Below are 12,516 nucleotides of genomic sequence, written 5' to 3'. Positions count from 1 at the left end.
CCACAGCGCAAGCCACACCATCTTCAAATTTGTGTGGAACAAATATACAGAACAAAAAGTGTACTTATGCCAAATTAGATTTTTTTTTAAAGGCCAAACCACAGGGGGATTAGTGAATGAGTGCGCATTGGGCAACTTCAGGTACGCGCAATTTACCTGCAAGGCAAATCGTTTGGTCATTTTCACCTGGACCTTGCCATGCATCGTGCATCAGACAGGAATTCATCAAAACTTAATAAAACCGACACGTGACACAATGAGCTACAAACACTCAATAATGCAGAGCCAACAGTTCCCGAAACGAGGAAACCACCAGGAAGGGCAGGGGGAGGGAAATGGCAAGGTAAGAGGGGAGAGAGGAGTGACGGACGGACATATACTATCCAACGACAATTTCCATCGACTTGGAAATCCCAGACATGCCAATCCAGAAAAACAAAGCATAATCATGGAGGATTGGGTGCTATACCCAGTAGGAGTCGACTTTACTGCAGTGTCGGCTCATCTGACAGGATGGTGGGGAGGTAACACAATTACCTTCGAGCCGTCTAATCCCAGTGTCGGATCGGTGCTCCGCCGGACAGGCCGTCGCATGACAAAGTGTACCGCTCCTCGGTTGTACATTAAGCAGAGTGCTTCGTCCATTCTTAAAGAAGCAGTTTCATCATCCTTCCCAACTACTCACACTCCTCGCCTCCTCTTACACGAACAAATTACAAAATTTTAATCTACGCCTTAAGTGAGACCAATCTGGGCAATCAAGACGAATGAAGATGCACTCGATACATCATCGCACCTCAGTATTAAATAAAACATACGTTATAAATTAAATAAAGAAAAATATTGGAGGAGGGGGGCACAATTAACCACGACATTTTAAATAACTACAAACATAAAAAGGTACACCGAAATGAGAGCAACAAATGTGCAATCTTTTTTTAACAAGGCAAAGTCCCACAATGCCGTGTTTCAGTTTTGCGCAAACAAAAATTTCAAAACGTTTTTGAAATGCCAAAAAAAAAAAAAAAAAAAGGCAAATGAAGAGCAAACGGAAATAAATCCAGTCCACCAATGTATGAGCCGCGTTTGAAATTCAACCAAACAAAAACAACCACTCCCTTTTCTAGCCAATCAAACAGAGCACGCCAATAAGAATAAGCCACTCCCATTAAGGTTGAATTGAAGGCTAATCCCACTTTTCAAACACCAAGACAGTGGCAAAGGGCAACCTCTGCTTTTTCTTTAACTTGCGTAGCTAATGTCGTCCTGTACGTACCAACGTTGTACTGCCCACTTGATAATCCTTCATTTTATTGGGAACCAATTCATCTCGGACAAAGGCAATCTGTACCACCACATCCTTCACAGATGGGACACCGAAGTATTTTGACGCATTGGTCATTGTGGGCATGGACAATATCCACAAACGTTGCACCGGGGGCGGGAGGGAAGGGGGAATAACAAATTCGGGTCGAGAGCCGAGGACATTGGTCGGATCCGAAACCGAGCGTATAGTATAATCTCTGAGCAGTGAGGACTCAGCTGTACCAATGCTAATGACATGGGGTGACCCCATTATGCTGATAGCCAGTGTACGAAAACAATGCAGTAGACATTACTCACGAATAGATATGCACAAAATTGCCTCATCACCTGACATCACGTTCCACCTGGGAGCAGGCAAAACGGTCTTTCGTTAGTCCCTCAAAATTACTCATAAAACCTATATTAGGCCGAGTAGGTACCGTGTTATTACCGCATTGTCAGCTGACTGTCGGCAACGTTAATAAGGATTTTCAAAATGTCTTTGTTTCAAAATGCCTGTTTCAAAATGCCTGTTTCAAAATGCCTGTTTCAAAATGCCTGTTTCAAAATGCCTGTTTCAAAATGCCTGTTTCAAAATGCATGTTTAAAAATGCCTGTTTCAAAATGCATGTTTCAAAATGCCTGTTTCAAAATGCCTGTTTCAAAATGCATGTTTAAAAATGCCTGTTTCAAAATGCCTGTTTCAAAATGTCTTTCAAAATGTGTTTCAAAATGCATGTTTCAAAATGCCTGTTTCAAAATGCATGTTTCAAAATGTCTTTGTTTCAAAATGTCTTTGTTTCAAAATGCCTGTTTCAAAATGCCTGTTTCAAAATGCCTGTTTCAAAATGCATGTTTTAAAATGCCTGTTTCAAAATGCATGTTTAAAAATGCCTGTTTCAAAATGCCTGTTTCAAAATGTCTTCGTTTCAAAATGCCTGTTTAAAAATGCCTGTTTAAAAATGCGTTTCAAAATGCCTTTCAAAATGTCTGTTTCAAAATGCATGTTTCAAAATGCCTGTTTCAAAATGCATGTTTCAAAATGCCTGTTTCAAAATGCCTGTTTCAAAATGCCCGTTTCAAAATGTCTTTTTTTTCAAAATGTCTGTTTTAAAATGTCTGTTTCAAAATGTCTGTTTTCCACTGTTAAAAGCACGTTGAGATTTTTGGTCATCGATTTCCGGATGGTATTAGGAAACGCAGTGTTTACAATGGTGTTGGCCGGGCCCACACTCGGATTGCATTTTCAATAACGCAAAGAAGCCGTGCCATAGGAGACTTGAACCTCGCCGGTTCAGAAACGTCAGAGCACAAATGAAATCGTGTCGTGTTTGGTAGGGAGGGAAGAGGGTGGTGCAGGGTGGGGGGGGGGGGGGGGAAGGGAGGGGCAAAAGTGAAACACCAAGTTAAGAGTGTGGGATGTCTTTCAGGGAAAAGTGGAGTGCTTGCAGTATATAAACAAGTCATTCGGCAACAATATTGAGTTAGCTTCGCGAGTCCTGGCTGAGTCGACGAGTCCTGTCAGACGGTCCCTGATGGCAGTGAAACCTGGAACCTGGACAGACCGACAGTAGATGTTCCACCAGAAAAATAACTCAATATCGTACTCAAATTTAGCAAATCAATCCTCCAATGCAACCATGTCCACAAACCTCCACTTCTTCTTGTGCAGCAGATGGCTGAGTGTAGCATCATCTACTAGGGAGGCACAGCTGTGCCGCTGATCGAGGGGCCCGCTGTAGGTTAGAGCAGGAATTTTGAATTTGGCCAGGATGTGGACCGTGTCCACAATTTGGAATTAGGCCTACTCGTACTACATCTCTGCTGGTTCATCATACAAAGCCCATTTACCCTCAAAACCATCTTCCTTGCAGACTTGGTCTTCAGGCCAACATTTTTTTTTCTCTTCTTTCTTCAAAGGTCACACAAACACACCTCCAACATTACCTGAGCTTAAACAGCATTCCCACCATTATCCGGGAAAAAAAACAAGACACCAGCTCTACAACCACGGGAAACACAACCTTTAACTTTGCTTCAAATGCTCTCTGCCAATTAAATAATACCGTGTGCAATACTTGTACGTAAGCAATGGTTCAACTGCACAATTGTCAGACAATTATGCAAACCATGACTGATTATTTAAAAATAAAAACCTCCTGGGAAGCAAAACCTTTGTAATGTGCAAAAGGAGAGAGATTACTGTATTCCCATTTCTACAAACTCCATCGGTTCCAAAAACGAAAGGACCGCCCTGGGGGCTGTGACCGCAGGAATGTTTCCTGTATTTGCAGGTTTCAAGTAGATTATCTTGGGTTGAGGGGGGTGTGAACCCTCCAACTCCAACCCCCCCTCCTCATTCCCCTCTGGCAAAAAAATGCAACCAAAGAATATCTCCTTGGAAAACTAAATTTCCAGTCAAACTTCCTCCCCCGCACCCTGACACGAACAAGTGCACGTTTGCATGTTTAACTTATCGAGAGTTCCCTTCACATCACACTGAACCACACCCAGGTCATTCTCCAAGAAAGTTTCCACTCAAAAGAAAATCAGTAAAAGGGGTGAAAGGCCGGGGACTCTTGTAGTGCTGTTTTCACGCAATAGAGTAAGAATGTGTAAGAACAAAAAGGAGGAAGGGATGGGGTGGGGGAGGAAGGGATGGGGGGGAGGCAGGAGGGATGGGGGGGAGGCAAGGATGGGGGCGGGGAGAGGAAAGGATGGGTGGAGGTGAGGAAGGGATGGGGGGGGGGGGAGGATGGGGGAGAGGAAGGGATGGGGTGGGGGGGAAGACGAAGGGATGGGGTGGGGGGAAGACGAAGGGATGGGGTGGGGAGAAGACGAAGGGATGGGGAGGAGGAAGGGATGGGGAGGAGGAAGGGATGGGGAGGAGGAGGGGATGGGGAGGAGGAAGGGATGGGGAGGAGGAGATAAAACGGAGGGGATACACAACAGGGTGGGGTGGCTGGGGAAGGAAGGGAAAAGACAAGGGAGGGGTGTGGGGTAGGAAGGAAAGGGGGGGGGAGAAAATGAGGGGAGAGAAAATGGGGGGCGAGAGCGGAAATGGGGGGCGAGAGCGTAAATGGGGGGCGAGAGCGTAAATGGGGGGCGAGAGCGTAAATGGGGGGCGAGAGCGTAAATGGGGGGGCGAGAGCGTAAATGGGGGGGGGCGAGAGCGGAAATGGGGGGGGCGAGAGCGGAAATGGGGGGCGAGAGCGTAAATGGGGGGCGAGAGCGTAAATGGGGGGCGAGAGCGGAAATGGGGGGCGAGAGCGGAAATGGGGGGCGAGAGCGTAAATGGGGGGGCGAGAGCGGAAATGGGGGGCGAGAGCGGAAATGGGGGGCGAGAGCGGAAATGGGGGGCGAGAGCGGGAATGGGGGCCGAGAGCGGGAATGGGGGCCGAGAGCGGGAATGGGGGGCGAGAGCGGAAATGGGGGGCGAGAGCGGAAATGGGGGGCGAGAGCGGAAATGGGGGGCGAGAGCGGAAATGGGGGGCGAGAGCGGAAATGGGGGGCGAGAGCGGAAATGGGGGCGAGAGCGGAAATGGGGGCGAGAGCGGAAATGGGGGCGAGAGCGGAAATGGGGGCGAGAGCGGAAATGGGGGCGAGAGCGGAAATGGGGGGCGAGAGCGGAAATGGGGGGCGAGAGCGGAAATGGGGGGCGAGAGCGGAAATGGGGGGCGAGAGCGGAAATGGGGGGGCGAGGGCGGAAATGGGGGGGGCTAGGGCGGAAATGGGGGGCGGGGGCGAAAATGGGGGGCGAAGGCGAAAATGGGGGCGAGAGCGGAAATGGGGGGCGAGAGCGGAAATGGGGGGCGAGAGCGGAAATGGGGGGCGAGAGCGGAAATGGGGGGCGAGAGCGGAAATGGGGGGCGAGAGCGGAAATGGGGAGGGCGAGGGCGAAAATGGGGGGCGAAGGCGAAAATGGGGGCGAGAGCGGAAATGGGGGGCGAGAGCGGAAATGGGGGGCGAGAGCGGAAATGGGGGGCGAGAGCGGAAATGGGGAGGGCGAGAGCGGAAATGGGGAGGGCGAGAGCGGAAATGGGGAGGGCGAGAGCGGAAATGGGGAGGGCGAGAGGGGAAATGGGGAGGGCGAGAGGGGAAATGGGGAGGGCGAGAGGGGAAATGGGGAGGGCGAGAGGGGAAATGGGGAGGGCGAGAGGGGAAATGGGGAGGGCGAGAGGGGAAATGGGGAGGGCGAGAGGGGAAATGGGAAAGGGCGAGAGGGGAAATGGGAAAGGGCGAGAGGGGAAATGGGAAAGGGCGAGAGGGGAAATGGGGAAGGACGAGAGGGGAAATGGGGAAGGGCGAGAGGGGAAATGGGGAAGGGCGAGAGGGGAAATGGGGAAGGGCGAGATGGGAAATGGGGAAGGGCGAGAGGGGAAATGGGGAAGGGCGAGAGGGGAAATGGGGAAGGGCGAGAGGGGAAATGGGGAAGGGCGAGAGGGGAAATGGGGAAGGGCGAGAGGGGAAATGGGGAAGGGCGAGAGGGGAAATGGGGAAGGGCGAGAGGGTAAATGGGGAAGGGCGAGAGGGGAAATGGGGAAGGGCGAGAGGGGAAATGGGGAGGGCGAGAGGGGAAATGGGGAGGGCGAGAGGGGAAATGGGAAAGGGCGAGAGGGGAAATGGGAAAGGGCGAGAGGGGAAATGGGAAAGGGCGAGAGGGGAAATGGGAAAGGGCGAGAGGGGAAATGGGAAAGGGCGAGAGGGGAAATGGGAAAGGGCGAGAGGGGAAATGGGGAAGGACGAGAGGGGAAATGGGGAAGGGCGAGAGGGGAAATGGGGAAGGGCGAGAGGGGAAATGGGGAAGGGCGAGAGGGGAAATGGGGAAGGGCGAGAGGGGAAATGGGGAAGGGCGAGGGGAAATGGGGAAGGGCGAGAGGGGAAATGGGGAAGGGCGAGAGGGGAAATGGGGAAGGGCGAGAGGGGAAATGGGGAAGGGCGAGAGGGGAAATGGGGAAGGGCGAGAGGGGAATTGGGGAAGGGCGAGAGGGGAAATGGGGAAGGGCGAGAGGGGGAATGGGGAAGGGCGAGAGGGGAAATGGGAAAGGGCGAGAGGGGAAATGGGGAAGGACGAGAGGGGAATTGGGGAAGGGCGAGAGGGGAAATGGGGAAGGGTGAGAGGGGAAATGGGGAAGGGCGAGAGGGGAAATGGGGAAGGGCGAGAGGGGAAATGGGGAAGGGCGGGATGGGAAATGGGGAAGGGCGAGAGGGGAAATGGGGAAGGGCGAGAGGGGAATTGGGGAAGGGCGAGAGGGGAAATGGGGAAGGGCGAGAGGGGAAATGGGGAAGGGTGAGAGTGGAAATGGGGAGGAGCGAGAGGGGAAATGGGGAAGGGCGAGAGGGGAAATGGGGAAGGGCGAGAGTGGAAATGGGGAGGAGCGAGAGGGGAAATGGGGAAGGGCGAGAGTGGAAATGGGGAGGGGCGAGAGGGGAAATGGGGAGCAGGGGAGAGGGTAAGGAAGATAATTGGGGGAGGGGAAGGGAGAGAATTGGGGGGGGGCAGGAAGGGAGAGAATGGGAGGGGGAGGAGAGAAAATGGGGAGAGGGGGAAAAATGGGGGAGGATGGAGGGGGCAATGGGGAGGGAGAAAATGGTAAGGGGGAGAAAAATGGGATGGGGGAAATGAGGGGAGGGAGATAAACATTGGGGGGGGGGGGAAATGTGGGGGGGGAGGGAGAGGAAATGGGGAGGGAGAGGAATTTGGGGAGGGAGCGAGAGGAATTTGGGGAGGGAGCGAGAGGAATTTGGGGAGGGAGCGAGAGGAATTTGGGGAGGGAGCGAGAGGAATTTGGGGGGGGGGGCGAGAGGAACTTTTGCGGCGGGGAATTTGGGGGGGGGGCGAGAGGAATTTGGGAGTGGAGGGAGATGAATTTTGGGGGGGGAGATGAATTTGGGGGGGGGAGGAATTTGGGGGGGGGAGAGGAATTTGGGGGGGGGGAAGAGGAATTTGGGGGGGGGAGAGGAATTTGGGGGGTGGGGGAGAAAATGGGGGGAATAAAATGGTGGAGGAGGAGAAAATGGAGGAGAGAAATGGGGGGGTGGGAATTGTGGAATGGGAGAAAAGGGTGAGGGGAAAAAAGGGGGGAGGGGAGAAAAGGAAAAAATGGGGGGGGGGGGTAATGGAGAGGGAGGAAATGGTCGGGGTAGGAAAATGGGATGGGGAAGAAAGATGGGATGGGGGAAATGAGGGGAGGGAGAGAAATGGGAGAGAGGGGGAGGAAATGAGGAGGGAGAAAATGTGGGGGAAAAAAATGTGATGGGGGAGAAAATTTTCGAAGAAAATGGTGGGAGGAGAGAGAGGAGGTGCCGTACCTGCCCTCGATATCCCCGAACTCGGCACTGATCTTCCCCACTTCAATCTCGAGCCTGGCGCGTTCCCGCGCAGTGTCGTCTAGCACGCGCCGTGCGTCAGCCAGCTCATGCTCGTACATGGCCTTAACGCCGGACACCTCACGAGTAGACACCTCTTCGCTCTCGGACACCTTGAGCATGAGCAGACCATTCTCAGCCTCCAAGGAGCGTACCTTATCGATGTAAACGGCTAGACGGTCGTTGAGGTTCCGCAGATCTTCTTTCTCCTGCTGCCGAGTGACCCGCGTCGGGCTCAGGGGCGACGCCATACTCGAGCTCCACGCACTCGAGCTCCACGCGCTTGAGCTCCGCGTTTGCTGAGCGGGCGTGGCAGTTGCCATGATGGACTGCTCGGTTCGCTGGTGGAAATAATGAACCAAAGGATGCGAACTTACGGAAGTACAGAGGGCGGGAGGGGTAATCGAGTGCAGAGCGACGGACGGACAGAGCAGGGTTCACTCACTCACGGCAGCAACGTGCGTTCAAGATGGCGGCGCGCTCCGCCCGTTCAACGGCTGAGGAGAGGGGAGGAGCGAGGAACGAGCGAGCGTTGCTGGAACAACAGAGATGAAGAGGGATGGCGCTTTGTATGGATCGGGAAAAGAAAAATTGTGGAGAGTTTAAAATCGCGATTACTCTGATAAAATGTGGATCTGTTCGTGTTATTCATTCTTCGAATGTCGAAATCTGCTGCGCTCACCTCTTTTGACGGCTTTTTCGCCCAATCAACTGCATCCACGGTTACCACGATTAAACTTGTAAATGGTAATGACGCCGTGACATTGACCAGCGATATTCGTAAAAAAAAAAAAAAAAATTAACGCAATTAAGGTTCCTCAATGCTTTCTCCGTTCTCTTTCCCGCGGAATTCATTCACATGAATCTTTCGTTTACATTTGACAAGTACAGTACAGTATTTGGTTCCATTTCGTACTGGTTATTGCATCCTCAAACATTCATTTTAATTATATGGAAAGGAGTTCGAGAGGACAGAGTAAGGCGAGGGAAGGAGAGACAAATATTTAGCATACGAGATTGTGAAGGATCAAATTTTCCGCCATATTGACGTACATAATAAATCGAAGTCCTCGTCACTTCTTTTCTGCTGGAACCTCCTCCAAAATCGTGCAACGCCTCCCTCTCTGTCATTAGCCCCGCCCCTTGGTCATTAGCCCCGCCCCCATCTTTGGCCGAATCCCCGCCTGCTCCCCTTTTCGCGCTCATTAGGAGGCGGGGCGTAAAAAAAAAGGCGGGCGCGCGCTATTTGAAATTTCCTTTGCGCTCCATTCCGCCCGTTCCCGTTCCGTTCGCGAACGGATACGTCTTTCAACTGTCTATTCTGAGTTCCAATGTTAATTTCACCATATTCGCGATCCAGCTATGAACTTGGACTGGTTCTTAATAGGCAGGAGTTGTAAAGTGCATCGTCCCTCAGATGGACGTCAAACTGCACGACTTCCCCTCTGCCAGGATCAGTTGGTGGACGTCAAAGATCCCACGGCGTACTTCGTGAAGAGTAGGCGACTTATCTCCGGCATCCTGAACAAATTACGAATCCCTGCGCTTGGAAGGCAAACTATCCAGGATAATCCTTTCCACGCATGAGTCGCTTTGGTAGTGGCATTGTTAGTCTGGGATCCAGAGCCAGAGTTTGGGGGATGGACTGGGTGTTCCAAAAAGACCCGGACACTAAAGCGCGGCGTTACGCGCGCTGCTTGTGAGCAAGGAGGAAGCGGACAAGCGGTAACATATAAACGTCTTTATTGTAAGACTACACTGTAACACTGAACTCCTCCGGGCTGGTCGCCCGGTGTATATCATGAGGCCACGCCTACCCCTCGGGCGTGGCCACCGCCCACTTGGTGCGTGGAATGATGTCACCACGCCAGTGGGCTTTTGTGTCCGCCACACGCGCCCCCCCAGAATTCCCGCGCACCTGGAGGGCCAGTTTGTGGGGCAGTCGAATGACCCGGCCGAAGCGCCCCCTGGCGATCGGCGGCGTCCGGGGTGCAGGGATACCAGGTGGGATGCCCCTGGCTGCCCCTGGGATGGGTGCAGGACCGGGGGGCGCCGTGGCGGCGGGGCTGGGCGGTGCCGGGGGTCTGCCCGCAGGAGGGCGGCCCCGACGTGGGGGTCGGGCCACTGGCGGTGGATGGTCCACATCGAGGTGGGCCGGCTTGAGGCGGTCTACCGAAATGCGGTCAGGAGTACCGCCGATGTCCAGGGTGAAGTGCTTCGCCCCGGTCTCCAGCACGCGGAAAGGCCCGTCGTACGGGGGCCGCAGTGGTGTCCGATGGGCATCGTGGCGGACGAAGACGTACTCCGCCGTGCGAAGCTCCGGGGCGACGTGCGTCGGTGGGTGCCCGTGGCATGCCGTTGGCACCGGGGCGAACCTCTGGGCGGTCTCTTGCAGAGCGGAGCGCTGCTGTGCCGCGGACCATGGTGCCGTGGAGTCGGGGAGGAACTCGCCCGGCACCCGCAGCGGTTGCCCGAAGACCAACTCCGCCGCGGATGCGCGCAGGTCCTCCTTGGGCGCCGTCCGGAGGCCCAGCAGGACCCAGGGGAGCCTGTCGACCCAGCCGCCGTCGCGGAGGGTGGCCCGGAGCGCGGCCTTCAATGAGCGGTGAAATCGCTCACACAGGCCGTTAGCCTGGGGGTGGTAGGCCGTGGTTCGGTGCAGCCGGACCCCGAGCCCCTGCGCAACCGCCCCCCAGAGCTCCGAGGTGAACTGGGGGCCACGGTCGGATGAGATGTCTGAGGGGGCGCCGAACCGGGCGACCCAGGTGGCGATGAAAGCCTGCGCGACATCGGCCGCCGTTGTCGACGCCAATGGCACGGCCTCCGGCCACCGGGTGGTGCGGTCCACCATGGTGAGGACGTGGGTGAAACCCCGCGAGGGGGGCAGAGGTCCCACCAGGTCCACGTGGACGTGGTCAAACCGGCGTTCCGGCACCGTGAACGGGGCCAACGGGGCCTGGGTGTGCCGGTGCACCTTGGCGCGCTGGCACGCGAGGCATGTCCTGGCCCAGCCGCGGACGGCCTTCCGGAGGCCATGCCAGACGAACTTGTCGGCGATCAGCCTTTGGGAGGCCCTCGCGCCCGGGTGGGACAGGCCGTGGATGGCGTCAAACACCTGGCGCTGCCAGCCCGCGGGCACAATGGGGCGAGGACGCCCGAGGGAGACGTCGCACAAGAGGGCCGCGCCCGCGCCGTCGAACGGCACCTCGGTGACGCGGAGGCCCGTGACGGCGGTCCGCAAGGCCTGGACGTCGGGGTCAGCGGCCTGGTCCGCTGCCATCCGGGCATAGTCGATGCCGAGGTGGACTGCGTGGGCGACGGCCCGGGAAAGGCAATCCGCAACCGGGTTGTCCTTCCCCGCGACGTGCTGGATGTCCGTCGTGTACTCGGACACGGCCGAGAGGTGACGCTGCTGCCGGGCCGACCACGGCTCGGTGACCTTGCCCATCGCGAAGATCAGCGGCTTGTGGTCGACGAAGGCAGTGAACGCCCGGCCCTCGAGCAGATGGCGGAAGTGCCTGACCGCCAAGTGAAGTCCGAGCAACTCGCGGTCGAAGGTACTGTAACGGCGTTCGGGCGGGCGAAGCTGCCGGCTAAAGAACGCCAGCGGTTGCCAAGCTCCACGCACCCATTGCTCGTGCACCGCGCCCACCGCGTAGTCCGAGGCATCGGTGGTGAGGGCGATCGGTGCATCGGGCGCCGGGTGCGCGAGCATGGTGGCGTTAGCCAAGGTGAGCTTCGCGCCCGTGAACGCCGTGTCCATCTGCTCGGTCCAGGTAACGTCGCCTTTGCCCGGCTTACCTCGGAGAGCTTCGTGCAGGGGGCGCAGGAGCTGGGCGATACGGGGCAGGAACCGATGGTAAAAGTTCACCATGCCCAGGAACTCCTGCAGCCCTCTGATCGTGCGGGGGCGCGGAAACCCCTTCACCGCCTCCACCTTGGCCGGCAGGGGGACGGCTCCGTGCCTGGTGACACGGTGCCCCAGAAAATCGATTGTGGCGGCGCCGAACCGGCACTTTGCGGGGTTCACAATCAGGCCATGCTGGCCCAGGCGTTCGAAGAGCGTGCGGAGGTGGCGTAGGTGCTCTTCGCGGGACGCGCTGGCGACGAGGATATCGTCCAGGTAGACGTTGACAAAATCCAAGTCGCGCAGGACGCTGTCCATCAGTCGCTGGAACGCCTGAGCCGCATTCTTCAGACCGAAGGGCATGCGCAGGAACTCGAAGAGTCCGAATGGCGTGATGACCGCCGTCTTCGGGACGTCCTCCGGCCTGACGGGGACCTGATGGTAGCCGCGTATGAGGTCCACCTTCGAGAAGAAGGACCTGCCCGCCAAACGGGCGGAAAAGTCCTGAATGTGGGGGACGGGGTAGCGGTCGGGAGTCGTGGCGTCATTGAGACGGCGATAGTCCCCGCACGGTCGCCATCCCCCGCCGGGCTTCGGCACGATGTGCAGCGGCGATGCCCAAGCGCTCTCTGAGCGCCGAACGATGCCGAGTCGCTCCAGGGTAGCGAACTCCGCTTTTGCCACCGCCAGCTTCGTCGGCTCGAGGCGGCGTGCCCGGGCGTAGACCGGTGGCCCGACGGTGGGGATGTGATGGGCCACCCCGTGCTTGACCGCCCCCGCCGAGAAGGTGGGCCGCGTGAGGGCCGGGAAGCCGGCGAGGAGGCGGGTGAATGCGTCCGCTGCCGGAAGCGTACAGACCAACGTGGCCAGAACCGAATCGTTCGGCAAGCCGCTTGGCAAGCCGCTCGTTGAGCTGGGCAACGCACATGCGAGCGAGCTGAACGTCTCGGCCTGGACAAGCCATCTGCGCTTGACGTCGACCAGGAGCCCATTAG

At 56.2% G+C, this 12,516-nt stretch overlaps 1 protein-coding gene across 2 annotated transcripts in view; it reads right to left on the bottom strand.

The window, feature by feature from the left end:
* Positions 1 to 8,746, bottom strand: part of LOC137429815 (lamin-B1) — a 29,483-nt gene extending 20,737 nt beyond the window's left edge. Inside the window, exon 1 of one of the 2 annotated variants that reach the window (XM_068120087.2) lies at positions 7,618 to 8,746. In XM_068120087.2, the coding sequence (XP_067976188.2) occupies positions 7,618 to 7,997 (380 nt within the window). In that variant the 5' untranslated portion in view covers positions 7,998 to 8,746. The remainder of the gene's footprint in view (positions 1 to 7,617) is intronic. The other variant, XM_068120086.2, reaches the window with a different exon arrangement.
* Positions 8,747 to 12,516: the final 3,770 nt, after the last annotated feature.

The sequence above is a fragment of the Myxine glutinosa genome, chromosome 6, assembly GCF_964187855.1.
Source record: "Myxine glutinosa chromosome 6, kmMyxGlut1.1, whole genome shotgun sequence".
Classification (NCBI taxonomy): domain Eukaryota; kingdom Metazoa; phylum Chordata; class Myxini; order Myxiniformes; family Myxinidae; genus Myxine; species Myxine glutinosa.
The sequence above is the reverse complement of the archived record's forward strand: the minus strand, read 5'-3'. Positions and strand labels throughout refer to the sequence as shown.